The sequence below is a fragment of the Suncus etruscus genome, chromosome 17 (genome assembly GCF_024139225.1).
Source record: "Suncus etruscus isolate mSunEtr1 chromosome 17, mSunEtr1.pri.cur, whole genome shotgun sequence".
In the NCBI taxonomy this organism is placed as follows: domain Eukaryota; kingdom Metazoa; phylum Chordata; class Mammalia; order Eulipotyphla; family Soricidae; genus Suncus; species Suncus etruscus.
In genome coordinates this window covers 42,417,402-42,443,876 of record NC_064864.1, presented here as the reverse complement: position 1 = coordinate 42,443,876, position 26,475 = coordinate 42,417,402, and the positions used below count along the sequence as shown (strand labels likewise).

The 26,475-nt window shown below is 38.4% G+C and overlaps 1 protein-coding gene across 3 annotated transcripts in view; it reads left to right on the top strand.

Annotated features, from left to right (window-relative positions):
• HPSE2 (heparanase 2 (inactive)) overlaps positions 1 to 26,475 on the top strand; it is a 722,966-nt gene that overhangs the window by 532,742 nt on the left and 163,749 nt on the right. For all 3 annotated transcript variants that reach the window (XM_049790877.1, XM_049790876.1, XM_049790875.1), the window contains one exon: positions 19,975 to 20,068. In XM_049790877.1, the coding sequence (XP_049646834.1) occupies positions 19,975 to 20,068 (94 nt within the window). The remainder of the gene's footprint in view (positions 1 to 19,974; positions 20,069 to 26,475) is intronic.

The window sequence follows — 26,475 nt, the reverse complement described above, 5'->3', positions numbered from 1 at the left end:
TGAATCTCTTTGTGAGTCTTACTGGTGATTTATCAGTTTTGTACTTTATAAAGAACCAGTTTTTAGTTTCATTAATATTTTGGATTACTACTTTTAGTAAATTTATTAATTTCTGCTCTAAGTTTTAGTACTTCCTTCCTCCTGAATACTTTGGACTCTATTTGTTAGTTATTTTTCCTATTTCTTAAGCTGTGCAATCAAGTTATTCAAGTGTGCCCCATTAGGAAGGCCTGATAAATGCTTACATAGCTATGACTTCTTTTAACTGTGCTTTTGCATGTCCCACAATTCTTTTTTTTTTTTTTTTTGGTTTTTGGGCCACACCCGGCGATGCTCAGGGGTTACTCCTGGCTGTCTGCTCAGAACTAGCTCCTGGCAGGCACGGGGGACCATATGGGACACCGGGATTCGAACCAACCACCTTTGGTCCTGGATCGGCTGCTTGCAAGGCAAACGCCGCTGTGCTATCTCTCCAGGCCCTGCATGTCCCACAATTCTGATAGCTCATGTTCTCATTCTCCTCTTTTGATTTCCTCTATGACCCACTGGATCTTCAGCAGCGAGCTGTTTAATTTCCACGTGTTAGAATAACTTTTTGTTTCTGTTTGTAATTAACTTCCCTTTTTGTTTTTGTTTTTGAGTCACACCTAGTGACACCTAGGTGTTACTCCTGGCTATGCACTCAGAAATCACTCCTGGCTTGGGGGACCATACAGGATGCCTGGAGATGGTGGAACACTGGTGTAGTACAGGCAAGACAGTCATCTTACTGCTTGTGCTACCACTCTGGCCCCCTAACTTCTATTTTTAATGCACCTTAATCTACAAAAATAATTGATATTATTGTTGTCTTCAGAACTTTGTGAAGATATATTTTGTGGCCCAATAGGAGGTAAATCTTGAAGAATTTTCCAGGTGCAGTGGAAAATAATGCATATTAGGCCTTTGGAGAATGAAAAGCCCTAGATAAAACTACCAAATCTCTCTCTTCACTTCTTCCTTTAAAGTCAATTTTTCCTTGCTGAATTTCCTTGCTGAATTATGTCGTTTGAATTTTATTCTACTTATTATATTGAGAGGTAACAAAGCAGTGTTGAAATCTACAACTATTATTGTGTTGCTATCAACATCTTAAAGTAGTTGTTTTGAGTATTTTGTTGATTACTCATTGGGTCCATCATATATTTAGGAATGGAAATTTTTTCTGATATATATGTCCCTTGATCATTAAGAATATACCCTCCAGGGGCTGGAGCAGTAGTGCATTTGCCTTGCATGCGACTGGCCCAGGACGGACCTGGGATCGATCCCCAGAGTCCCATATGGACCCCTGAGCTAGGAGTGATTTCTGAGTGCATAGCCAGGAATAGGTCACACCCCTGAGCATCAGGTGTGGTCCAAAAAAAACAAAAACAAAAAAAAGAAAGAAGGAAGGAAGGAAGGAAGGAGGGAGGGAGGGAGGGAGGGAGGGAGAAAGGAGGGAAGGAGGGAGGGAGGAGAGAGGGAGGGACAAAGGGGGAAGGAAGGAAGGAAGGAAGGACGGAGGGAGGAAGGAGGAAAGGAAGGGAGGGAGAAAGGAAGGGAGGGAGGAAGGAAGGAAGGAAGGAAGGAGGAAGGAAGGAAGGAAGGAAGGAAGGAAGGAAGGAAGGAAGGAAGGAAGGAAGGAAGGAAGGAAGGAAGGAAGGAAGGAAGGAAGGAATTCTCTCCCTCTTGTTTTTTTTTCCACACCCAGTGGCTCTCAGGCTTTGCACTCAGAAACTGCTCCTCGCTCAAGGGATCATATAGGATCAAACCAGAGTTTTTTCCCCCTACACTCTCTAGGAGTGATTCCTAATTACAGAGCAAGGAGTAAGCCCTAGAAGTACCAGGTATGTACTCCCCAAAACCCCAATAATTAAATAAGTGTTTGGAAACATTTATTTGTGAAAGAAAATAATTGCTTTGCAAATAACTTGTTCCAGTACCTTTCATTGGCATAATTTTAAAGCAACTTAATTCATGTTGTACCATCAGTCCTAACAAAGGAAGGAAAACATGATAATATGTTCAACTCTAGAATATCGTTCTGAGTATATATGTTCATTACAAGGAGACTAAGTCACAGAGAGACAAGTATGGTGTCTTTTTAAATGGATTTTCTGCTGCTAGAAGGTTATGGTGTATCGATAATTTTCAAAAGATAACTTGCTTAGAGGAACAGTATGTTATTTCCAGAAGCATTGAAAGAAAGGAGTTCCATGGGGGTGAGGGATAAGTTGCATGACCTGGAACTAATAAATAACTTCATCTCTCTGGGTCCAAGCTTCCATGACTGCAGAGAAAAGGTCTGCATGACCGCGTGGTCCTTTCTGATTCTAAAGTAAGAATACTACCGGCATCACCAGGAAAAAGAAACCCAGAAATTCAGGCATTTGTACAATTCTGCAAACAGTCATCAAATTAAGGAAATAAATTTGCAGTGAGAAGATTGTAATGAGAACTACTTCAGAGTCAGCTCACTTGCTCATTAACATACGACCATGCTTTTTTCTCATGTGCACTTTACTGTGATAGTCCCCACCAGCAACTCTTCAGGTAAATAAATAAATAACCAGCCTAGTAGCCAAGAATGAAATTAGTTGCAGGCAAAACAGCAGACACTGCAACCAAATTTTAATTGAACGAGGACTTAACTTTCTCATTCTTTGCTCATTAATGCCTCACAAATCTCACAAGTATTCAATTAAGTTGACCACACTTTTGCAGGAAGAAAATCTAATGTTCTGGGCATCTACTGTCAGCTCTTCTTTCCAACTCTAAAAACAAACTCATTTTCTTCTAAAGCTTTCATTTCACTCTGGTCTGAGTTTTATCTATTTTCTTCTTATCCCCTCTCTCCTTCCTTCCCTCCTCCCTCCCTCACTTCTTTCTTTCCTCTTTCTTTCTTTGTTTCTTTCATTTATTCTATGCATTTATTCACAGGAGACACTCTGACTCTTCCTGGGTAATTTTTAAAAGACCAATCTATAGAGGACCATTCTGCCTTGCTTTATAAGAAGTCAGAAATAACAACATAGAGAACTGTGTGAAAATATTGACTTGATTTCAAATAAAAGCAACAAATTTGATAATAAAACAAAATTTAAGTAAATACACAATAGAAGGGGTATATTGTTGAGGGCATTATTAAGAACCACCAGCATGGTTCTAAATCCAGTAACACTTCTAAATAAGTGCCCCCCTTCTCCCAGAGTAGTAAACAGCACCATCTTTGGTACAGAATACATGGACACGTTGAGTCTGCCAATTCATCAATTTAGGCACCCTCTCAATTCCTAACCTTATGTAAGAAAGATACTAGATACTGATGTTCACAATGCATATATTTGTAATCATAGTTAATGAATATTATGGCTGTACATCCACCGCCATCCAGCCCCTTTGTTATTTATTTAATTCAACAGGCCCCTCTTATTGTCTTTTGTATTAAATAAAATACCATATATTGGGGCCTAGAGATAGCATGGAGGTAAGGCGTTTGCCTTTCATGCAGAAGGTCATTGGTTCGAATCCCGGCATCCCATATGATCCCCATTGCCTGCCAGGAGCAAATTCTGAGCATGGAGCCAGGAGTAACCCCTGAGCACTGCCAGGTTTGACCCAAAAACCACAAAAATAAAATAAAATAAAATAAATAAAATAAAATAAAATAAAATACCATATATATAGTATAGATGTAGGGCCAAAGAGATTATAGAGGTTAAGGCACTTGCTCTAGTTGCAACTCATCCTGGTGCTAATCCTTGGCTCTGCAGATGATCCCTCAAGTACCTCTAGAAGTAACCTCTGAGCACAGGGGCTGGAGCAGTAGCATTAATGAGCAAAGAATGAGAAATGAGCATAGGGCACCTGCCTCTTCATGCTAACCTAGATGGATCACGATTCGATCCCCCAGTGTCCCATGTGGTCCCCCAAACCAGGAGTGATTTCTGAGCGCTTAACCAGGAGTTACCCCTGAGCATCACCGGGTGTGGCCCAAAAACAAAACAAAAAATAAGAAGTGACTTCTGAGCACAGAACCAGGAGTATTCCCACATAGCCGTGTGGCTCAAAAATAAAAATAAGTAGGCAAATACCAATTAGATATAAAATTGAAGTTTAACTACTTTCCAACCTAATCCTATTATTTTCTAAGATAGTCACTTCCATAACTTTAGATTGTATACTTCTGACCAGAGTAATTTTTATATTTTACTAAAGCAATGAGAATTTATAATTCATCTTTGCTTCAAACATCCACATAAGTTACATAATTGAAAATTACATAAATATAGAATGATAACATTCTACATATTATGCAAATTGCTTTCTTTGCATATATTTTAACTTCTGGGTATATTGCTACATAAAAGTTTATTTTCTTTGCTATGCAGTATAATGAAAAACATTTCTTATAAGATCATAAAGATGTTTGTTTTTTTAAGACTTTTTAAAAGGCTTTTTATACTTAGATCTAATCTTAGGTATAAAAATATCTCTAATATATTTTTATTTATAATTGTATTTGAGTTAAAAGTTGGATTTTAGGAACCTCCAAGATATCTCAAAGGGCTGTAATGCATGCTTTGCATGCAGGTCAAGATTTTCTCACTGGCATTTTGTGGTATGGCTGCATGGTTCCCTGAACATAAGCTACAAAAGAACCCAAGAACCAAGCTGGAAGTAGCTCCTGACCTATATTGGATATGGGCCAAAAATAATGAGAAAAAAATAGATTTTATCACATTCTTCATGTAGTTACTATTGCTTTGATTCTAACCTATTTAATTCATCTAATTATTTTTTATATTTTAGGGTATATTAATCTTTTTTCCCATCCCGGGTATATTAATCTTTAACAAGTATCTATTTTAAACTAGTACTCAATTTTGTACATATTTTGTAGTAAACAGGTAGTCATATTGTTTGTAATAATGATAAACTTGTTTACCATAATTATATGCTTTTTAAAATTCTGATCTGTTTTTTACTAGTTAGGATCTATGCTACAGTGTTAACTGGTAAAGGTAATGAAAGAAATGTTTGTCTTTTTTACTTGAATAGGAATGATTTAATCTTGATCATAAAGTATAAATTTTTCTTTGATATTTTGGATGAATTCATTTATCAAAGTTATAGAGATTTTCTTCCTATGTTGCTAAATGTTGTTTTACTTTATTTTATTGTTAGTTGTGGTGCAATATCTAGAAATGCTTGTGGGACACCAGACCCACACCTGACAGTTTATAAGGAACCATGTTATGGCAGAGGTCAAAGCTATAAGCTTACACACTCAAGGCATGTGTTGTATCACTAGAGGAATATCCCCAGCCCCTATTATATATTTTTATGTAATAGAAAATGTCAGGTTTCATCCAGCTTCGATATCTACCAAGATAATTATGTGAATTTTTCTTTTTTAATTAAGGTTAAAGTATTATATTCCATGGATAAACTTTGATACTGAGCTATCTTTCTAATTATAGGGTAAACCTATATAGATGGTAATATTAAACTTTGTTAAATTAATTATATTTGCAAATATTTAATTTAAATATTTTCTATTTATATGTGAAATTAGTCTATCATTTTGTTCTCTTACTATTTGTTACTGCTTTGAGAATCAGGGATCTATTAACACAAGATGATTTTAGTAGTTTTCCTTTACCTATTTTCCAATATTATATTTGGTGTTGGATTATTGGTTCATTAATAATTTATTAAAAATTATTGTATAGATTGGGTTAGAGCAATAGCACAGTGGGTAGGACATTTGTCTTGCATGCAGCTGATCTGGGTTTGATCCCCAGCATCCTATATGGTCACCTGAGCCTGCCAGGATTAATTTCTGAGTACAGAGTTAGGAGTAACCTCCAAGCTCCACTGGATGTGAACTAAAAAAAATAAACATACAAAATTTTTGTAGAGAGGGGGCCCAGAGAGATAGCACAACGGCATTTGCCTTGCAAGCAGCTGATCCAGAACTAAAGGTGGTTGGTTCGAATCCCGGTATCCCATATGGTCCCCTGTGCCTGCCAGGAGCAGACAGCCAGGAGTAACCCCTGAGCACCGCCAGGTTGGCCCAAAAACCAAAATATATATATATATATATATATATATATATATATATATATATATATTTTGTAGAGAGGAATTAATGACATTAGTGTAGTAATCTGTACAAAATTAACCTTCCCACAACAGACAACTATAAAAACTGGCCAAATAATAAAATAGCTTCCTAATGACACTAAAATAACCAATACAGAAAAACTTGATTAATTAGGGACCTGGAAAAAAAGAAACTCAAAAAGTAAATCCTGTACCATGATCATCCTTAGACTTTTTCCTACAGTCATTTTCCAGATTGGTGCCTAGAGGAATAGAATTTGGAGAGATTGTATTTTTACAGGACTAGGAAAGGAGAATCAGAATTTAGGAGTGTCAAAATGGTCAACTAGTACAGGACAGAACCCTAAAGAAAATAATAGCACAGAAAAGAGGCCCAAAATTACAAGTGAAAATTTCACCCAAATCCTTGTCCAGCTCCTCAGCTCCATGTACAAGTAGTGAAATGCCTACAAACTAAGAAGAAAGCAGTCATAAGACTAAAAAGTTTCTACAACAAAAGGTTTGCATCCTAAATATATAAAATATTCCTGTTAATAAATAAGAAAAAAACAGTGGACTTAATCTTTTAAAAATAAAACAAAACAAAATCATGAACAGATACTTCACAAAATCCCTATTTCAAGTATGGAATAGCTATCTGAAATTTCTGGTACGATTTGTAACTCTGAGTTACCACAAGGCCCAGAGTATCATGAAACTTGTACTAAACCAAGTTTCTCTTAATACTATGCAGTTATAATGTATTCTGATTTTGAGTCCCTGTTTATCTCTAATTGGGATTTCTTTCAAGGTTAGCTTATGTTCTTTAAATTTGTGTAGCATTTCTCCATATTTAAGACTACATCAGGGCAAGATGTTTCATAGTATCCACTAAGTCATGTGCATTTATTTTAAAGTAAAAATTCCATTTTTATGAAGTCAGTTTAGATAAGCATGGCTTATGTGGCATTGTATTGTTTTTGAATTCACAACCTTATATTACTATAAATTATATAGAGTGTAATAGATAAGAGCAGTGAGTTCATAGAGAAGGAATTTAAATTTTTATATTTTAAATTATGAATAGTAAAATAGAGGAATTGCAGTTTTATGCAACTATTAGGAATCAAATGTTAGAAGGTTAAATATACTCCTGCATCATTTTTCTAATTTTTTAATTGAAAAAAAGCAAGCTATGCCCAGGCCTAGGATTATCTATATTAAATATACCTTCTATGGTGATGATTCATATTCTCCATTATAAAAATTATTACATGTAGTACCAGAGTAGTAGATGTTAACCATACTAGTGATGGTGGTTGTATTCTTATAATAGGAGGTTTTTATTTCAGTATAACTTTCACTTGAGTGAAACAAATTTACTTTATGACTCAAGCTAATTGCATATAGCTTAATTATAATCTAATTATAGAGAGAACTCTATTGTAATAGATAAACAATTCAAATCAAAATAAAAAGGAGGAGTTGATAAAAAAAAGGGACAACCAAGACAAAGTTTTGGGAGAATCACTGTAAAGCCACAGCCTATCTTGTGCTGTCATTTACTCTGGGAGAGGGTATTTGCTTTTCCCAGCAGTCTTTCAGAGCTAGAGAAGGCTAGAGACTCAGAGGCAAGGAGTCCTAAACATTTCAGAATGACTTGATTCAACTCCTGCATTTTATACTACTTTCAGAGAAGCCAATACAAGGAGCATAAGTTATAATTTGAACTTTTCTGTTGGCTCAGGAACACTTTTGTCTATTCTTGACTTTCATTTGTTTATCACTGTCCTCATAAACAAGTAGCTGCTTTAATTAATAGCATAATCCAGCTCACTTATTAGGTACCCATTTTCCAATCTGTCAGGATATTTATTACATTTTACATAAAACATGTACCTATGTTACATGTTATGTAACCTATGGAAAATCTATCTAAAAGATATCTATCTAAAATCTATCTAAAAGATACAAGATCCCAGATGAGATAGAGATTTTAACTGTCTAAGGCTGTATGAGAACTACCAACTGAGAACTGCCTGCCAAATTCAGTCCATCATAATTTATTTATGGCCTAAAAGCATTACAACATGCTACTTAAATTTGTAAATGGTCAAGGAAAAAAAGAATGTTTTAATATAATAAAATTATATGAAATTCCAATTCTAATGCCCATAATTAAAATATTATTGGAATACCACTATGTACATCAATTTATCAGTTGCAATTGCCTTTGCATTACATCTAGCATTCAGAAATTACATTAGATATCATAGAGTCTCAACATGTAAGTTACTTTATATCTGTTTCTTTATAAAAATTTTTTCAGACTTACATCACAGGCCTATCAATCTTCATATAATCCTCAAACTACCTGTACTTAACAGTTGCTTTCTTGCTCTCACAAAATCCCTGAATAAATTCCCTTAAAATGAAGTCCTGGATTATCTTCTCCATTTTAGAAGGCAAAAACTGAGACCTGAGTGATAGCACAGCAGGTAGGCCATTTGCTTTGCACATAGCAACCCGGTTTCAATTCCCAGCAATCCCATATGGTCCTCTGAGCCTGCCAGGAGTAATTTCTGAGCACAGAGCCAGGAATAACCCATGAGCATTGCTAGGTGTGGCTCAGCCCCACCCCCAAAACAAGAAGAAAGCAAAACTGCCCTTTTTTATTCAGAAACATATTTTATCTGAAAATATTCTGTGATTTTTGGAGAATTTTGCTCTAAAAAAATTAGATACTCTCATTATATTACTTTAACCCTTACTAACTCATGATACCTATCACTTATGAGAGCAAATTCTAGCCCAATAAAAATATTAAAATGTCTAAAATATTTTAGAGGGGGAAGTCTATTTATAAAAACTTAATGGTTAATAGCTTTTTGTTTGTTTGTTTGTTTGTTTGTTTTTGGGCCACACACAGTGATGCTTAAGGGTTACTCCTGGCTATGCGCTCAAATATTGCTCCTGGCTTGGGGGACCATATGGGATGACTATATTATACCAAATAAAGTATTTGGTGTTATATTGTATTTTAAAACTTAGACAAAGACTAGTATTACAGTGGGTACCAGATAGATAGTACTGCGGATATGGTGCTTGTCTTTCTGCGGCCAACCCATGCTTGATTCCTAAACCTCCCTTGACAGAGACAGGAGAAAGTCCTGAGCATCCTTTGGTGTGGCCCCCAAATGTAAATATATATAAAAGGATGGAGAAAAATATTCCAAGCCAACATAAATGGAAAGAAAGTTGAACAACTTTATAAATTACCCCCCACAAATTTATAAATTTAATATAAAGCCAACTTTAGAACAAGAGAAATTATAAGGGTTAAAGTGGGAGATCACATAATAATCAGAGAGGTTAATTCATTTAAAAAGTATAATAAAGTCTACTGTGATAGAATAATCAGAAATATATGAGCATCTAATAACAGCATCAAAATTTATATGACAGAAAATTACAGATTAGATTTAGCCACTAATGACTTAGTATCAGAAATTACCTCAATAGATAATATTATTTTTAAAAAGGTAAGTTATTTGCTATTTACTACAAAACTAGTCATTGACAGGGACCAGTTCTTTGATCAGATTACTAACTAGTTAAAAAATGTTGCAGTGCCATTATATTTACTTAGTTAATACAAGTGCAGACAGTTTTAAGCATAAGGATAAGGATAGAGTCCAGATATCACATTGGCCAACACACCATTTGGTTAAACCTGTGATTTATGTGAAGATAACTAATCAAATGAAGGCTAATAAAACTAAATTATTTGTTACCTAAACCTATAGATTTTCCAAGAATATTTGCATAAATTAGATATTGAAAACAGAGGCTGAGGTTTTTATTTATCACTCCAAGTAATACACTATTTCAGGAATTTATGGATAGAGAGATAACAAGAAAGTGGGGCAGTAGGCTAGAATTTTTGTTTTAGGCTAAAAGCTATTTATTGATGGAACTGAGCTTAAACAAGGGTGGTAAGAGTAGGAGAGGTGGGGTTAGAAACTTAGGGAAAGGAAGAATCAGATGTCTGAAGGGATGAATGTGGAGAGTTGAATGGTGGTGCTTGGGGACTTTCAGAGGTAAGAACAGAGGCAAAGAGGGTAGTGGATTGAATTTTGGAAAGGCGGGCTAGAGAGATAGCAAGGAGGGAGGGCATTTGCCTTGCATGCAGAAGGATAGTGGTTCGAATCCTGGCGTCCCATATGGTCCCTTGTGCCTGCCAGGGTGATTTCTTTTTTTTTTTTTTTTTTTTTTTTTGGTTTTTGGGTCACACCCGGCGGTGCTCAGGGGTTACTCCTGGCTGTCTGCTCAGAAATAGCTCCTGGAAGGCACGGGGGACCATATGGGACACTGGGATTTGAACCAACCACCTTTGGTCCTGGATCGGCTGCTTGCAAGACAAACGCCTCTGTGCTATCTCTCCGGGCCCAAGGGGATGATTTCTGAGCACAGAGCTAGGAGTAACCCCAGAGTGCTGCTGGGTGTGACCCAAAAACCAAAAAAAAAAAAAAAAAAAGAATTTGGAGAAGCAAAAAGACCCCTGATAAGAGATGTTGGCATTTCCTTTTTTATTCAGTTTTCATAATTTTTTCTTATCATCTGTTTGCTTTTATATTTTTCTTCTAATACATTTTAACTTTTTTATTTCTGTAATAATATTTATTTCTAGAGGCCAGAGCAATTGCACAAGCAGTATGGCATTTGCCTTGCATGCATTAACCTAGGACGGACCATGTTTCAATCCCCCAGTGTCCCATATGGTCCCCCAAGTAAGGAGCAATTTCTGAGCACATAGCCAGGAGTAACCCTTGAGTGTCACCAGATGTGGCGCAAAAATAAAAAATAATAATAATATTTATTTCTTTAGTTCTTTAAAATAGAAATACTCATTGTAAAGTGTTATCTTTCTATAATATATTCTTTGCTATGATGATAACAAATTTGCTTTTTTTTTGTTCAAAAAAATTTTGTAATGACAACAAGTTGATATTTTCTCTGACTCTTAGGTCTATTAGGATCAGCATGAATTTGTGAAAAATAGAAATTTGGAGCTCCATGAAAATATAAGTTGTCAAAATATTTTAAAGGAACTAAAATTAAACATTTTTCATAGGTCTAATATTTCTTTTTTTAATTAATTTATTTTTTATTAATATTTTTATTTAAACACCTTGGTTACAAACATGATTGTGGTTGGGGTTCAGTCATATAAGAGGACACCCCCCATCACCAGTGCAACATTCCCACCACCAATGTCCCAAGTCTCCTTCCTCCCCACCCCGCCCCACCTTTACTTTTTTTTTTTTTATAAATTATCTTTATTTAACACCGTGATTACAAATATAATTGTAGTTGTATGATTACAGTCATGGAAAGAACACCCCCCTTCACCAGTACAGGATTTCCACCACCAATTTCCCACATCTACCTACTCCCCACCCCACCCACACCTGTACTCAAGACAGGCTTTCTTTTTCCCTCATTCATTGACATTGTTATGATAGTTTTAAGGGTAGTTATTTCTCTAACTGCACTTATCACTCTATGTGGTGAGCTTCATGTCATGAGCCGCACCTACATGGGAAGATGGGGGGAAATAAGGGTTGAGACTGAGGCAGTAAAATATTAGAAATGATTTTTGTAGGGCAGTATCAAGATACTGATACAAGATAGATGTTATGGATATATAAAATATATGCATACAATACTATCAATAGGAAAACAAGGAGAAAAAAATTTCAGTGACTGTCCCAACATAAACCAGTACTAGAACGGCCCGCCCTCCTCCCAAAGCGCATTCCCATTAGTGTAGGGAGAGGTAGGGGGGAAGCCGGAGGACCACTAAGAGTCCACCTGAACCCACTTCTGGCCTATCTGAGCTGGCACCCAGGGAAGGCCTGGAGTCAGGGGAAAAAGACAAGGATGGCTGGGGGCCTGCCAAGCCTCCCAGTACTCCCCAGGCCAGGGAGAAGGGCTCCGGTATGAGGCCTCCCCAAACCCCATACCTGGCAAGAGCTGGTCTCCAGAATCAAGGAGGAAACCGGAAGCCAGATGTCTGCCCACCCTCCTCCCCATGCACCTTCCTCCTGGAGTACGGAGGGAGGGGGGAAGCCTGAGGACCAATAAGAGTCCACCTGAACCCACTTCTGGCCATCTGAGCCAGCACCCAGGGAAGGCCTGGAGTCAGGGAAAAAGACAAGGATGGCTGGGGGCCTGCCAAGCCTCCCAGCACTCCCCAAGCCAGGGAGAAGGGCTCCGGTATGGGGCCTCCCCAAACCCCATACCTGGCAAGAGTTGGTCTTCAGAATCAAAGAGGAAACCGGAAGCCAGATTTCTGCCCACCCTCCTCCCCATGCACCTCTCCCCTGGAGTATGGAGGGAGGGGGGAAGCCTGAGCACCCTTAAGAATACACCTGAACCCACTTCTGGCCACCTGAGCCGGCTCCCAGGAAGGGCCTGGAGTCCAGGGGAAAAATAGGGGTTAGGCTATGGGGCCTGCCAAGCCTCCTAGCACTCCCCAGCCTAGGGAGAAAGCCTCTGGCATGGGGTCTCCCCAATATGGCAGGGCTCTGGTACCATATGTGGTACTAGACTGAGACAGAACTTTGGTGAGCTACATGCAAGGGAAATGCTTCATGTGCCATATTATCTTCTGGCCTAATTTTTTTAATTTAGTATTTTTTCTAAAGTGGATCCCACTATTTGAGTTTAATTGGATATAAGTTCAACAATTGCCCACATTTATGCAATTTGTGTGCCATCACTTCTGCTCTGAAACTTTAGAAACCTTCCTAACCCTTGCCTTCTCCAACCTGCTGAGCCTCTGTCAGGACACACTGTCTTTTCCTCCTCTGGGCTCACAAGGGAGAATGATCTGGGCTTGACACTTAAGAGTCTAAGTGTGCAAGGAGTAAGGAGAGAAAAATATCAAGATAGTAGGGCCCTTAAAATAGCACTTAAACTCAGCCCCCAAACCCTACCTGGCCCAGTGTGTGTTAAATTTTACTGGCTCTCATGCTTTTATGAAATATTTTATTTGAGGTACCCATTCTATTCTACCTGCAGTTCTGACTTTTATATTATTTTATAATATTTTATATATATATATATTTATATATTATATAATAATATTTTATATCTTTTTTTCCTATAACATTTTCCAGTGCAAAAACTTGAAAAATTCCTTAGCCCAACCTTTTAGTCAGCTCAGTCTAGTAATATTTTCCCCACTTTTGTAATGTTCATTTTACCCCAGTGTTACCTGCCAGAACAATTCTGAGCACAAGATAGGAAGATTTTTCCACTGTAAAGGTCAAGAACATGTAGAGGCAGAAAAACCTGAAGTCTAGAGAGAAGAAAAATGTGCTCAGTGGGAGCCCTGAGTGAATGCCTTTGAATATGGGACAAACACATTTATAAACTTTTAGAATCAAGCCAGCAGCTCTAGTATTTAGCTTTGAGGTGTCAAAATAGGTTTTATTGTCCAAACGAGTTGTTCTAATGATTATCCATGCTTCTCCCTTCAATGGGGGAAGCCCTGTTTTAAACTTACAGTCAGCAAGCAGGCTGGTCACACTGCCCTCCTCCCTAACAGGGCAGCAAAAATAGGTCCGGAAATTCCTGAGCTTTGGGAAGCCAGCACTAATGCAATTACCTGAAATAAAAGAAGAAGGTCAGATAATAAGGGGCAAAGGTTTTTTCTTTTCAAGTAAAGGGCCTGGTAAACAAAACCAGCTGCCTCTGGAGCCAACCAACTCTCCTCATTAAATGTTTTAAATGACTAGTGGGAATAAGTGGTTAATTGTTGTACAATCTAATATAGACTCCATTCAAGGGCCTAGAGAAAATGGAGGGTGGGGATTGGAATCAGATGGGGTGAAAACCAGGTTGGCTTAGAGAGAGGAAATGCAGCCTGTCCCTGTCAGAGAATTCCCCAAAAGATCAGAATGGAATTAAAATGAGATCATTTGACCTGGAGTTGCTAAAGTATCTCACTATCTTTATTACCAAAACTTGAGAGTCTCAGCTTAAACAGGTTTAAGTAAAATAGGATCTGGAATCAGCTTTTTTTAATAAATAATTATAGGATATTTTATGTATATTTACAGTGATGAGACTCTGGAAGTATAAACTAAAATGGATAGAGTTCTGTGTTGGATTTAGTAATTTTTTTATTTTTATATTTTTGTGCACCTTCTAATGTATCACAGTGAATTTATATTCTTTACCAAACCCCAAAAGTGAAACATTTTAAATAAGATGAAATATATTATGCTGAAAATAAAATGAAAGACTAAGAATGGAAATCAAGTCAATGAATGAATTGGTATGTGCTTCCAATTCCTTTGTATACTCTGCCACCTCCTCAGATGTGTGCTTATACAAACTGTCAATCTAGAAACCAGCAGAGGAAGAAATGATGTTTTCTGGTATTGAGCTAGACAGGCTATTTGTCCACGCACAAAGGTTTAGACCTCATTGCATTTATAATAGTTTCCAGAAAGGTTATTTCTGCACTGCCTGTCTTGACATCAGTTCTTAGTTGAACAGTTCAGGTACTTGTAGGGTGATGCTGAATTTTCAAGAGTGCTTGGAGGAAAATTATTTCTCTAAGTATTCACCTTTCCCTTAATTCTTCCTTTTTTCCTTGATTTATTTGATCTTCTGATAACTTTTTTTTTTATATAGAACCAGGTATCCATTAGGTGCTCAGAGGGCCCAGGGGCAATTCTCAGCAATACTCTACCAATCAGGCTGGTGGTTCAATGATAGGACTTGAAGAAGCAGTGTGGGGAACCACCAGGGTTACATAAGTGGTGTTTGGGGCCTTTAGGCTCTATTAGCCATTCTCAGGATACTATCTGGTGCCAGGAATCACACCTCAGTTGGGTACATCATAGGCATGGCCCTTCTCCCAATGTTTGTCTTTCGTGAGGAGAGGTGACTCCTATGTGATGCTTAGGCTAACCTAAATTGAACTACCTAGCCAAATCGACTACTTCTAGGACTGGATCTGGAGCCTCCAGGGCTATACCCTGTAATGCTCAGGAGACCATATGGTATCAGGATGCAAATATTGGTTCAGTCAATGCATGCAAATCTTAGGCCCTAACTGCTGTACTATATATATATATATATATATATATATATATATATATATATATATATATATATCCTGGTCCCTCTTTTGATAACTTTATAACTATTGCTAAATTAACTCTAGAGAAAAGATTGGTTAGTAGCCAAAAATCATCATTTGTTTCTTATCAACAAAGAGAATTAATTACAGAATAGTTAAAAAAAAATCAACCATACCTCTAGATAGTAAGTAGTAATCCAGTTCTATACCCCTTTTATCCAATTTGGTTCAAAATGACCATCTTCATCATTTAGCTGTTTATTCATATGAAATGATAACTTCAGCCTTCTCTACCTCTTTCATGTCCAAATCTAAATTATAAATTGGTTCCTTTTCTACAGGCAACCAATATCATTGAACCAAAATCTGAAACAAGTAGGAAGTTTCAAATATTCAGAGATCACTGAGGTTGAATGTTATTTTAGAAGTCTCATACTTACCTGGTAAATGCATTTAGTGAATTGTGCATGGACATTCAAAAAAAGTCAGACATTTATCTGACTGTTACCTATTTACTTTAGTTTTCTCTCAGTGATTCCAAATTCTGAGGGATTAAAGTTCATATTTTTATAGCATAATATAAATGTGGTTTTGGAGTAAAGTAGCTTAAACTTCTCAGTGTCTTGTGGTGTGTTTTTTGTAAATGACATCCAAATATAAATCTGATTCAGTATCTTTAAAAAGATACATGTTGGACAGACTTGATAAGAAGGGGACTCTTAGCTAGACCAAAGGTAAAAATAGAGCCTACGACCGTATCTGGAAGCATTTTAAGAAGTCACTAACATCTCTTTACCTTTCTCTTTCTCTGTAGATGAGCTAACCTCATCGGCCTCTTTAATTATCTAGAAATTGAAAAAAATCACACAGGATAAAAATTTCTATTTTTACTTTTCTCCATATTTTCTTTTCTATTTCCAGCTTCCTGTGATAGGTATTTTTCATTAAAATCTTCAACAATTGTTCATCTCTTTTCATAATCTCAGCTGTTGGTTCAACTACCTTAGCTGTTCCGTGTCTTACAAGTTCATGCCAGTCATAGAATTTTCCTCTTTGACTCTCCACAAAACTTTTAGTATTTTTTCCACAGCCTCTCATTTTAATTCTTTCACTGACCTTCCTTATCTAACCCAGATTTTTTCCTACCTGCACTATTAAGAAAGGATTGCTTGTCACACTGGTTTTCTGCCTGGAGCTCTTCTTTGCCCATGTCTAATTTACAATCTATAGGAATAATCAGGGAACAAATGAGAATGATTGAATCCAGCTTGTTAGGTTACAAGTAGCCTAGGAAGAGGCTCTAAAATGTTTACAACAATAGTTTTTGTTGCCTTTATTCTGAATTTCTCCACGTGTGCCAAAGTATGTCTTCTATTCTGGAGATGAATATGTTGTTTTTTTGTGGATGAAAGACCTATACATATCTATTAAGCACAATATTCCATTTGTTGTATTCATTTAAGACTGTTCTTTATGGATCCTTGGGTTGGTTGCTTTAACCAGCAGTGAGGGATGGGGGTCCTAAAAACCTCTTACTACTCTTGTTTTGCTTTCATTATCTTTTTTCAGGCCAGCTAATAGTTGATTTATATATTTTGGTGCTCCTTTTGCTTACTACATATATGCTAAGGGTTAGTAAGTCTTTTTGACTTACTTTAGTGATTATATCATGCCCATTTATGACTCTCATGACATTACCCTTTTAGTTTGATGTCTGTTTTGTCTGAAATAAGTCTGGCCAGCACAGCCATTTTTGGCAGCCATTTTTCCTCTCGAATCTCAGGCCTTTTATTTTAAGCCTGTCTTTGTCATGACATTTCAAGTGTGTGTCCTTGGAAGCAGCAAAAGATTGGGTTTTCTGATCCATCAGGTCACTCTTTTGATTGTTGAGTTCAGGCAAATGACATTAAGTATAATTATTGAAGTAAAGGAATTGATTACTATTTTTCTCTGTGGGCTCCTGCATATTTGTGGAGTTTATCCTTATTCCTGTGGCCTAATTTTCTTCCTCTGTACTTTTTTATCTGTTATGCAATGGTTTTATGTAATACTTTTCATTTACCTTTTCTTGATTGTCTTCAAAGCATATTTGCCTTGAGATTACCATAAAGTTTACCTTAGTTTATTATTATTATTATCTTACAGACCATATTAAGTTCAAAACAAGTGAGTGTGAATATTACTACTCTATTTCTTTCCCACATTTCCATGGAGCAGTGGTGTATGTTCCTTCCCCTCCCTGGGGTCAGCACTCCACTTCTTAGATTTCAAGTGGCCACTGCCTCTTATTTTGTAATGGAGAATCTCCTGGTTATGGTGCTGGATTCTCCAGTGAACTTTTTCAGATGGCCCCACTAAGGATTCTGCATTTAGTTCTGTTTTATTTTTATTTTCTTTCTCTTTTTTGGTGGGCTTTTAGAAACACTCTCAAACTGCTCCCCTTTTTTGCCACCATGGTCTAGTCTGTATGAACTGTTTTCAAAATCTAAGTTTTGTATGCTTTGTATTCTGTACATGGAGTATAAAGAAATAAATGAGAGAGGAGAAGAGAGAAGGATTCTCAAATGGGGTCATAGAGTATGTGGGATAAGGAGAATGTTCCCAGGAAGCGTTGTAGTTACTGGAAGCTATCAAAGAGAAATGAAGATATTGAATCATTGAGTAAGACATAAAATAACACTAATTTACATTTCATCATATACCTTGTCACCATATAATATAATCACTAGGACTAATATTTATAGTTGTTTTAGATTAGTATTGCATAAATTACACTAGTGAGATAGTGCAGAGGATAGGGAAGAAACTTGCCTTGCATGCTACTAGTAGTTCTACATTTCATCCCTGGTTGTTCTAAACATCCAGGAGTGATCCCTGAATGCAGAGCCTGGAATACGCCCTAAAAACCATACCAAAACATACCATATATACATATGTAAATGCCTGTACATAAATTATTTTTTAATTTTACACTATTTGTTTTAGTGTGCTTATCTTGGTGTTGTATGTCATCTAATAATGATCTTTAATAAAATCAAAGATGCTGATAGTGGAGTACTAATAGGAAGAAGTTATAAGGTAACTAACCTGCATTTGCCTGGTGCTGTGTATTGCACATGATAAATACTTATTGTTTCTATGCCTAGCATCAGTACCAGGAATGAGTTAAAATGTTATGACATACCTTTATTGCATTCACTAATGTTAGTAACTATAAAACATCAGTCAAAAAGTATGCATCTATGACAAAAAAAAATTCTCCTTTTAGAATTATATACTAATTTAATTCACCAATTCTCTTTTTAATCTTATTTTTGTTGAAAAATAGATAAATTAGGAAAGAACTGAGTTGTTGAGGATCCATTGCATGTCAGATATTTTATGCTTGTTATCTTCTTGATCTTCAATTAATTTTGAGAAGTAGATATTTTTATTCTTTTTTAAAATGAAAAAACTGAGACCTAGAGAGGCCAAGTAATTTGTTCAAACTTATATAGATAGCAAATAGCTCATTTGGATTTGGAACTCAGATATCTCTCTGGCTCCAAAACCTATACTAGTCACACCATACAAATGACTTCAACATGGACTTTTACAGAAAATGTCAAGGTAGTGAGAGCAGCCAGTGGGAAAACTTAGAAGATAGAACTTAACAGGAATATCTACTGTGAAATTTAAAAAATATATAAGTACTCTAGCACATCACATAGTTATGTCAGGATTTAACTTTCAAGAAAAATTTCTCATAGTTCTATAATATGTTCTAATGGTTTGGTATTTTATTAAGTATGAAGTAATCTATAATTAGTCATCTGTCAAGGAGACTTACTGGATTTTTAAAGCACCCAGGAGTCATAAGAAATAACTTTAATTAAACTTATTTAATTTGGAGCCTTCTGAAGATGGAGTGATGAAGGTTACCTAAGGTGGAGTCAGTTTAATCTTTACTGTATGTGGAGAGGGTGTCCCTAAAAAGTCAATTTTTTGGTAAAATTGTTCAGAATATAGAATTATTACTTGATGTTTCACCTTATTGAAATAAAATACAGATGCTACTTTACTAGTGAATGTCATATTTATTATTTCAGGAGAGGGATTTTGTATTTTAATGTGTCCAGTTTATTAATTAATTGATTCCTGCATCCATTGATCTGTTTATTCTGGGACAGTCAGAGAACGTTAGCTACGAAGCATTTGCTCAGAGAATTGAGTTTGGAGACCAACTCATTGCACTTTAGCAAGTTTATGCAGTTGGTGTTTGTTTTCTTACTTAAAGGCATGGAAACTATCAAATGCTTGGACATATTTTCTTACATATAATATTATTACTTTAAAGTATGGGGTAGGTATAGCATAGGATGTAGCTTAATTACTTTTTCTCAAAAAAAATAAACTTCCCCATTGCCCAATTTCTATGATATCCCATAGCAAAAGCAGTGTGGTTTCACATGAAATATAGTGAGAGAGAAAAAATTACAATATTAATCCACAAATGAGTGTGGAAATGATTAAGATTTAAAAACCTATTATTTGTTTGAGAAATACCCAGAGTCAAATCTTTTAATACTATGAGATCCCCAAGTGAACCCTGGGCTATTTCCTCAGGCAACAGAGACCACTGGCTAGAGAAATGTATTTAAAGTCTCCTGAGATTTTATCTGATTTTTATTTTATTTTTATTCCAGTTGCTACATTGATGGCCGGGTGGTCAAGGTGATGGACTTCTTGAAAACTCGCCTGTTAGACACACTCTCTGACCAGATTAGGAAAATTCAGAAAGTGAGTAAAATTCTCATTGGAAGAAGAATGAGTTGTGGGATAAGATAAGGAAAAGTTCACAAGGTTCCAGCTGGACTCAGCATGGTGGGAACCAGAATAAAATAGTCACAGTCCAGCTGCACATGGGGCTGAGCTCCTCTTTATTATAACTGTTGTTTATTGTCTTTAAGCTGACAAGGATCTGAATGTGCCATACCGAGGTTGAAAAGTTATATTTTGATAACAAATACTTTTAACCTCCTTGGTTCTTTCTTAAGGGAAAAATAGGTTTACTTTCTTCTTGTCTGATGAGGGGGCAGGGATTTATTCATTAATTCTGGTCTTCAGTATTGGCAGTTTTAAACTGTTTATGCTATATATATGTATATATATGCATATTTGTTTTACACCATTCCTTGGTGGCTTGGAGTCAGCTAGTAGCATCTTTTGTAGAGATGTCGGTGAAGCTGTATTAGGCAACAACTTGTAGATCCTCTATTGACACTGTTAGTCAACTGTTCTCAAACTTAAGTACAATCAGAAGTTGCTCATTCTCAATGCCAAAGGCTCTGATTTGGTATGTCTAGAGTAGATTCTAGGCAACTTTATTTTTTTGAGTCATATATCAAGTGATTTCACTCAATGTATATCACATTCTGAGATATATTGAATTAGTTACTTCTGAAATGTGAGGCAATTATGCCCAGAGCTTCTGTAAACTTTGACAAAATGGTAATATCTCACCTTTTGCTGTCTAGTCAGGTACTTTTCAGGAAATGAAAACCTTTTGAGCATTAAGATCTGCTCAGTTTCTTGTGATGATTAACTAAAATTCTGTACAACACTTAAGTAAGCAGGATCTTTTTATTTTATTTATTTTTAAAATATTTTTAATTGACTAATGTTCTGTGATTTACAATACTGTTATGAAATGATAGTTTCCAATAATTCCCACAATATACACCTCACCAATATACCCACTTCCTTTCATCAAGGACCCCAATCCATGTCCTTTTCAGTCTCTTTCCCCACCAGCACAGTTCACCTACTGTGTTGCCTTTGAAACAGGCACTTTAATATATGGAAAGAATTAATAAGGGAAGGGACTGATAAATGGATGACTTATGTATTAAAATTAGCTATGGAGGGCCAGAGAGAGTTTGATGAACTGAACTGTATGCTTTGCATGTTGGAGACCTTGGGTTGGATCCTCAGTCCCATTTGTTAACTGTAGATGTCATACGGCACCATATTATCCATGGTCTGTTTATTGAAGCTGTCACAAAATCTAGTAGTTAACTGAGTGGAGAGGAAGTCAACATTCAGGAGGATCAAGGGAGCTGTGCTTAGGGGGCCACGGGGCTACTCCTAGTGGTACATGACTACCGGGCAGTTCAAAGCCAGGCCTGGTGTCAGTGACCACTAGAGATATCCTTGTGCTGCTCAAGGTACTCCAGAACAATATCTAATAGTTCTTACGGGTCTTCAGAACTATATCCCTCTGTGCTTTGAGGGCCATATGATGTCACTGCTCAAATTGACCCTTGAGCTTTCTACCAGACCCACAAACTTCCTACTGGGAAAACGCCAAAATTGTATAAAAGCACATGTATTAGAAATAATTTTGTAAAATATTATCTACCACCAATCCATATTGCTTATATCATTTAGTAGCCCCTTATTTATTCTCATGATTCGTTTTACTTTTTCAACTACCTCTTACAAAGTTCAATATTTTATTGATATATGCTGAATATATTATTGGTAATAGAGTTTTGGAGATTTACTTTATGGAACAGATTTTCCATTGCCTGCAGTCTTCTTCCAGTTGTTAGGGCCTCTGAGATGAGTGTCTTTCACTATAGCCCAGATGTTTTAGGCACCAATTTTCGTTGGGGTACTGAGGATGAGAAATTAGAGAGGGTCCTCAACATTTCTTTATTAATAATACTAGGAAAACTGGACAGTCACATTCAAAAGAAATGAAATTGGACCACTGTTTTATATAAAAATTAACTCAAAACGAGAAGGATATGCGTCTGGAACTACAGCTCATCATTAGGGCATTTGCCTTGTACATAGCTGACCCAGAATGGACTGGGTTCGGTTCCCAGAATCCCAGATGGTCCCCCAAGCCTGCCAGGAGTGATTTCTAAGTACAGAGCCAGGAGTAACTCCTAAGCACTGCCAGGTGTGGCCCCCCAAAAAACAAACAAAAACAAACAGATAAGGCTGTTAGACATAAAATGTAATGTAAAGGGCCCGGAGAGATAGCACAGCGGTTTTTGCCTTGCAAACAGTCGATCCAGGACCAAAGGTGGTTGGTTCGAATCCCGGTGTCCCATATGGTCCCCCGTGCCTGCCAGGAGCTATTTCTGAACAGACAGCCAGGAGTAACCCCTGAGCATCGCCGGGTGTGGTCAAAAACCAAAAAAAAAATGTAATGTAAAATTTTGAAATACATAGAAACTTTAAGATACATAGAAGAAACATAGGCCATATACTCTATGATACTGGTTTCAGTGATGTATCTAGGGGTCTTGACTCCAACTGTAAGGGAAGTAAAAAATAAACAAAATCAATTACATCAAACTGAAAACATTCTGTATGGTAAAAGGAATTATTGTTCTAATGGAAATGTAAATATAATTTTTCTGAATGAAATAATTATATATATAGATCCCCCATACATATGATAATGGGAATTTTCAAGTTATAGAAAGAACTTACAAAACACAATGCCAAAAATACAGATAAATATTACACCCCACTCAGGAAGGGCACACATCAGAAGTGTTGCACTCCTGAAAAAGAATTATTTGCCAAAAAGGCCCGCTTAGAGCAGTCAAATCAGTTGACCCTTTGCGTGGATTGTTTGGCCATAATTCTAAACGTGGCTGTAACTATCTCTCTATTTTTGACCATTATTAGAAATCAGGCCTCTATATTTCTTTCTAACAAAGAAGCACAGTACAAATCCCGCCAAAAGTCTCCCACTGACCAGCTCTCTGTGATCTCTGCTACCTTGGCGCCAAGATCATGTTTTTTCCAAAACTTAGCTCAGGAGTAAAGCAATTTTCAGTTTTCCCCAAAACTCTAAAACATTTCTCTCTCTTCCCACTTCCCTGAAAATTACCTGGTTTCTCCTGCTTACCCAAAACAAAGCTAACCCACAACAAAACTTCTTTTCACCTTCAGTATCGGTTCTTTAATATGCAGATTTTAGCCATGGCCTTTCATTCTGTTTCCCTGACTATCTCCCACTTTCTTTGATCTCCAAAATTACACCGCGCATTCCAGAGCTCAACCCTTAAAAGTTACCCAGCTCAAAAAATAAATTTGTCTTCGTCTTTCTAAATGCAAGTCCCCATGCATTGTGTGTGGTAATTCATTTCTACAATAATGTTCCATTTTTCCGCCATTTCGTGTTCCCACTCTCTCCCCGTGAAGGTTTCCTAGACTCCACGAAGAACCTGCTTAGAGGCGCTGGTGTCTGCAGCAGATAAACCCTTTGAAAAATGAGCAGAAGAGCTGAATAAACAATTCACCAAATAAGCCCTATACATGGTTAACAGGCATATGAAAAAATGTTCGTCATCTCTGATTATCAGAAAAAATGCAAATCAAAGCTCCATTGAGATTACACTTCATACCTAAGAGAATAGCACATATCAAGAGACCAGAAACAAGATGTATGTTAAGAATGTGGAGAATAGAAAAACTTTTGCAGTTAGTAGGAATGAATATTGGTCCAGCTTCTATACAAGTCATGAAAATGTCTCCAAAAATTCAAAATATAACACATTATCAAGAAATTCCAGGACCGGAGCGATAGCATAGTCATGCCACTGACCTAGGATGGATCCTAGGTCAATCCCCAGCATTCCATACAGTTCCCCAAGCCTGCTAGGAGCGATTTCTGAGCACAGAGCCAGGAGAAACCCCTGAGCACTGCTGGGTGTGGCATAAAAAGCAAAAATCAACAAAAAGGGGTGGGAAACAAAAGAAAGGAAATTACACTCACATATTTATCCAAAGAATACAGAAACATAGTCAAGTATATTAATTAATTAATTTATTTATTTATTCTGATACATATTTAAGTATTTATCATAGCCAAGACATGGAAACAATCCAAGTACCCAGTGACAGCTGAGGTGATAAAGAAGATGTGGTACATATACAAAGTAGAATATTTTAACCTAATAAGAAAAGGAATATTACCATTTGCAATGACATGAATAGAACTGGAGAGGAAGAGGCACGGCTGGGCTCAGACCACTCCACATGCCAGGATTTCTGGGTGTTTGACTGGTATGTGGGGGGCTCTGGGCAGGACAGCTAGCCACAGGTCCCCTGGGCTGAACTCCTAGTCCAGGGGGCCAAGATCCCCCCAAACCTGGTGGGTCTTCAGGGCCACGCCTGGTTAATCGGGCCCTGGGGGGAGGCGGGGGAGAAATCCTGCCCTTTGCATCCCAAAACTGCAGAGGCATGGCTGGGCTCAGACCACTCCACATGCCAGGATTTCTGGGTGTTTGACTGGTATGTGGGGGGCTCTGGGCAGGACAGCTAGCCACAGGTCCCCTGGGCTGAACTCCTAGTCCAGGGGGCCAAGATCCCCCCAAACCTGGTGGGTCTTCAGGGCCACGCCTGGTTAATCGGGCCCTGGGGGGAGGCGGGGGAGAAATCCCGCCCTTTGCATCCCAAAACTGCTGAGGCACGGCTGGGCTCAGACCACTCACATGCCAGGATTTCTGGGTGTTTGACTGGTATGTGGGGGGCTCTGGGCAGGACAGCTAGCCACAGGTCCCCTGGGCTGAACTCCTAGTCCAGGGGGCCAAGATCCCCCCAAACCTGGTGGGTCTTCAGGGCCACGCCTGGTTAATCGGGCCCTGGGGGGAGGCGGGGGAGAAATCTCGCCCTTTGCATCCCAAAACTGCAGAGGCACGGCTGGGCTCAGACCACTCCACATGCCAGGATTTCTGGGTGTTTGACTGGTATGTGGGGGGCTCTGGGCAGGACAGCTAGCCACAGGTCCCCTGGGCTGAACTCCTAGTCCAGGGGGCCAAGATCCCCCCAAACCTGGTGGGTCTTCAGGGCCACGCCTGGTTAATCGGGCTCTAGGGGGAGGCGGGGGAGAAATCCCGCCCTTTGCATCCCAAAACTGCAGAGGCATGGCTGGGCTCAGACCACTCCACATGCCAGGATTTCTGGGTGTTTGACTGGTATGTGGGGGGCTCTGGGCAGGACAGCTAGCCACAGGTCCCCTGGGCTGAACTCCTAGTCCAGGGGGCCAAGATCCCCCCAAACCTGGTGGGTCTTCAGGGCCACGCCTGGTTAATCGGGCCCTGGGGGGAGGCGGGGGAGAAATCCCGCCCTTTGCATCCCAAAACTGCAGAGGCACAGCTGGGCTCAGACCACTCACATGCCAGGATTTCTGGGTGTTTGACTGGTATGTGGGGGGCTCTGGGCAGGACAGCTAGCCACAGGTCCCCTGGGCTGAACTCCTAGTCCAGGGGGCCAAGATCCCCCCAAACCTGGTGGGTCTTCAGGGCCACGCCTGGTTAATCGGGCTCTAGGGGGAGGCGGGGGAGAAATCCCGCCCTTTGCATCCCAAAACTGCAGAGGCACGGCTGGGCTCAGACCACTCCACATGCCAGGATTTCTGGGTGTTTGACTGGTATGTGGGGGGCTCTGGGCAGGACAGCTAGCCACAGGTCCCCTGGGCTGAACTCCTAGTCCAGGGGGCCAAGATCCCCCCAAACTTGGTGGGTCTTCAGGGCCACGCCTGGTTAATCGGGCCCTGGGGGGAGGCGGGGGAGAAATCCCGCCCTTTGCATCCCAAAACTGCAGAGGCACGGCTGGGCTCAGACCACTCCACATGCCAGGATTTCTGGGTGTTTGACTGGTATGTGGGGGGCTCTGGGCAGGACAGCTAGCCACAGGTCCCCTGGGCTGAACTCCTAGTCCAGGGGGCCAAGATCCCCCCAAACCTGGTGGGTCTTCAGGGCCATGCCTGGTTAATCGGGCCCTGGGGGGAGGCGGGGGAGAAATCCCGCCCCCCGCTAGCCCCCCGCTCGTACTTCATATATTAAGTGTATTCCTACTGTTATGTTACTTTTTACGTATCCAGAATCTTTATTATATATCGTGCCCTTTCCCACATCCCTACAAAGCTCTTTTTTATTCCTTTACTCTCTATCCCACCCAAACATCTCTAATCTACATTACTCTTTTTAATCAGTAGTGTACAAGCGTTATCACAGACCAAAGCCGTGCATTGTGTGTAACAACCCCAAACTGTTTCAAGATACATAAAATGGACACGTATTTCTTTAGAATATTTTGGTTTTTTTTCTCTGACAGCTATAATTCTTACTAAATGTTGTCTTATATAGTGACGATTCTAACCGCTTTTCTTCTTCTCT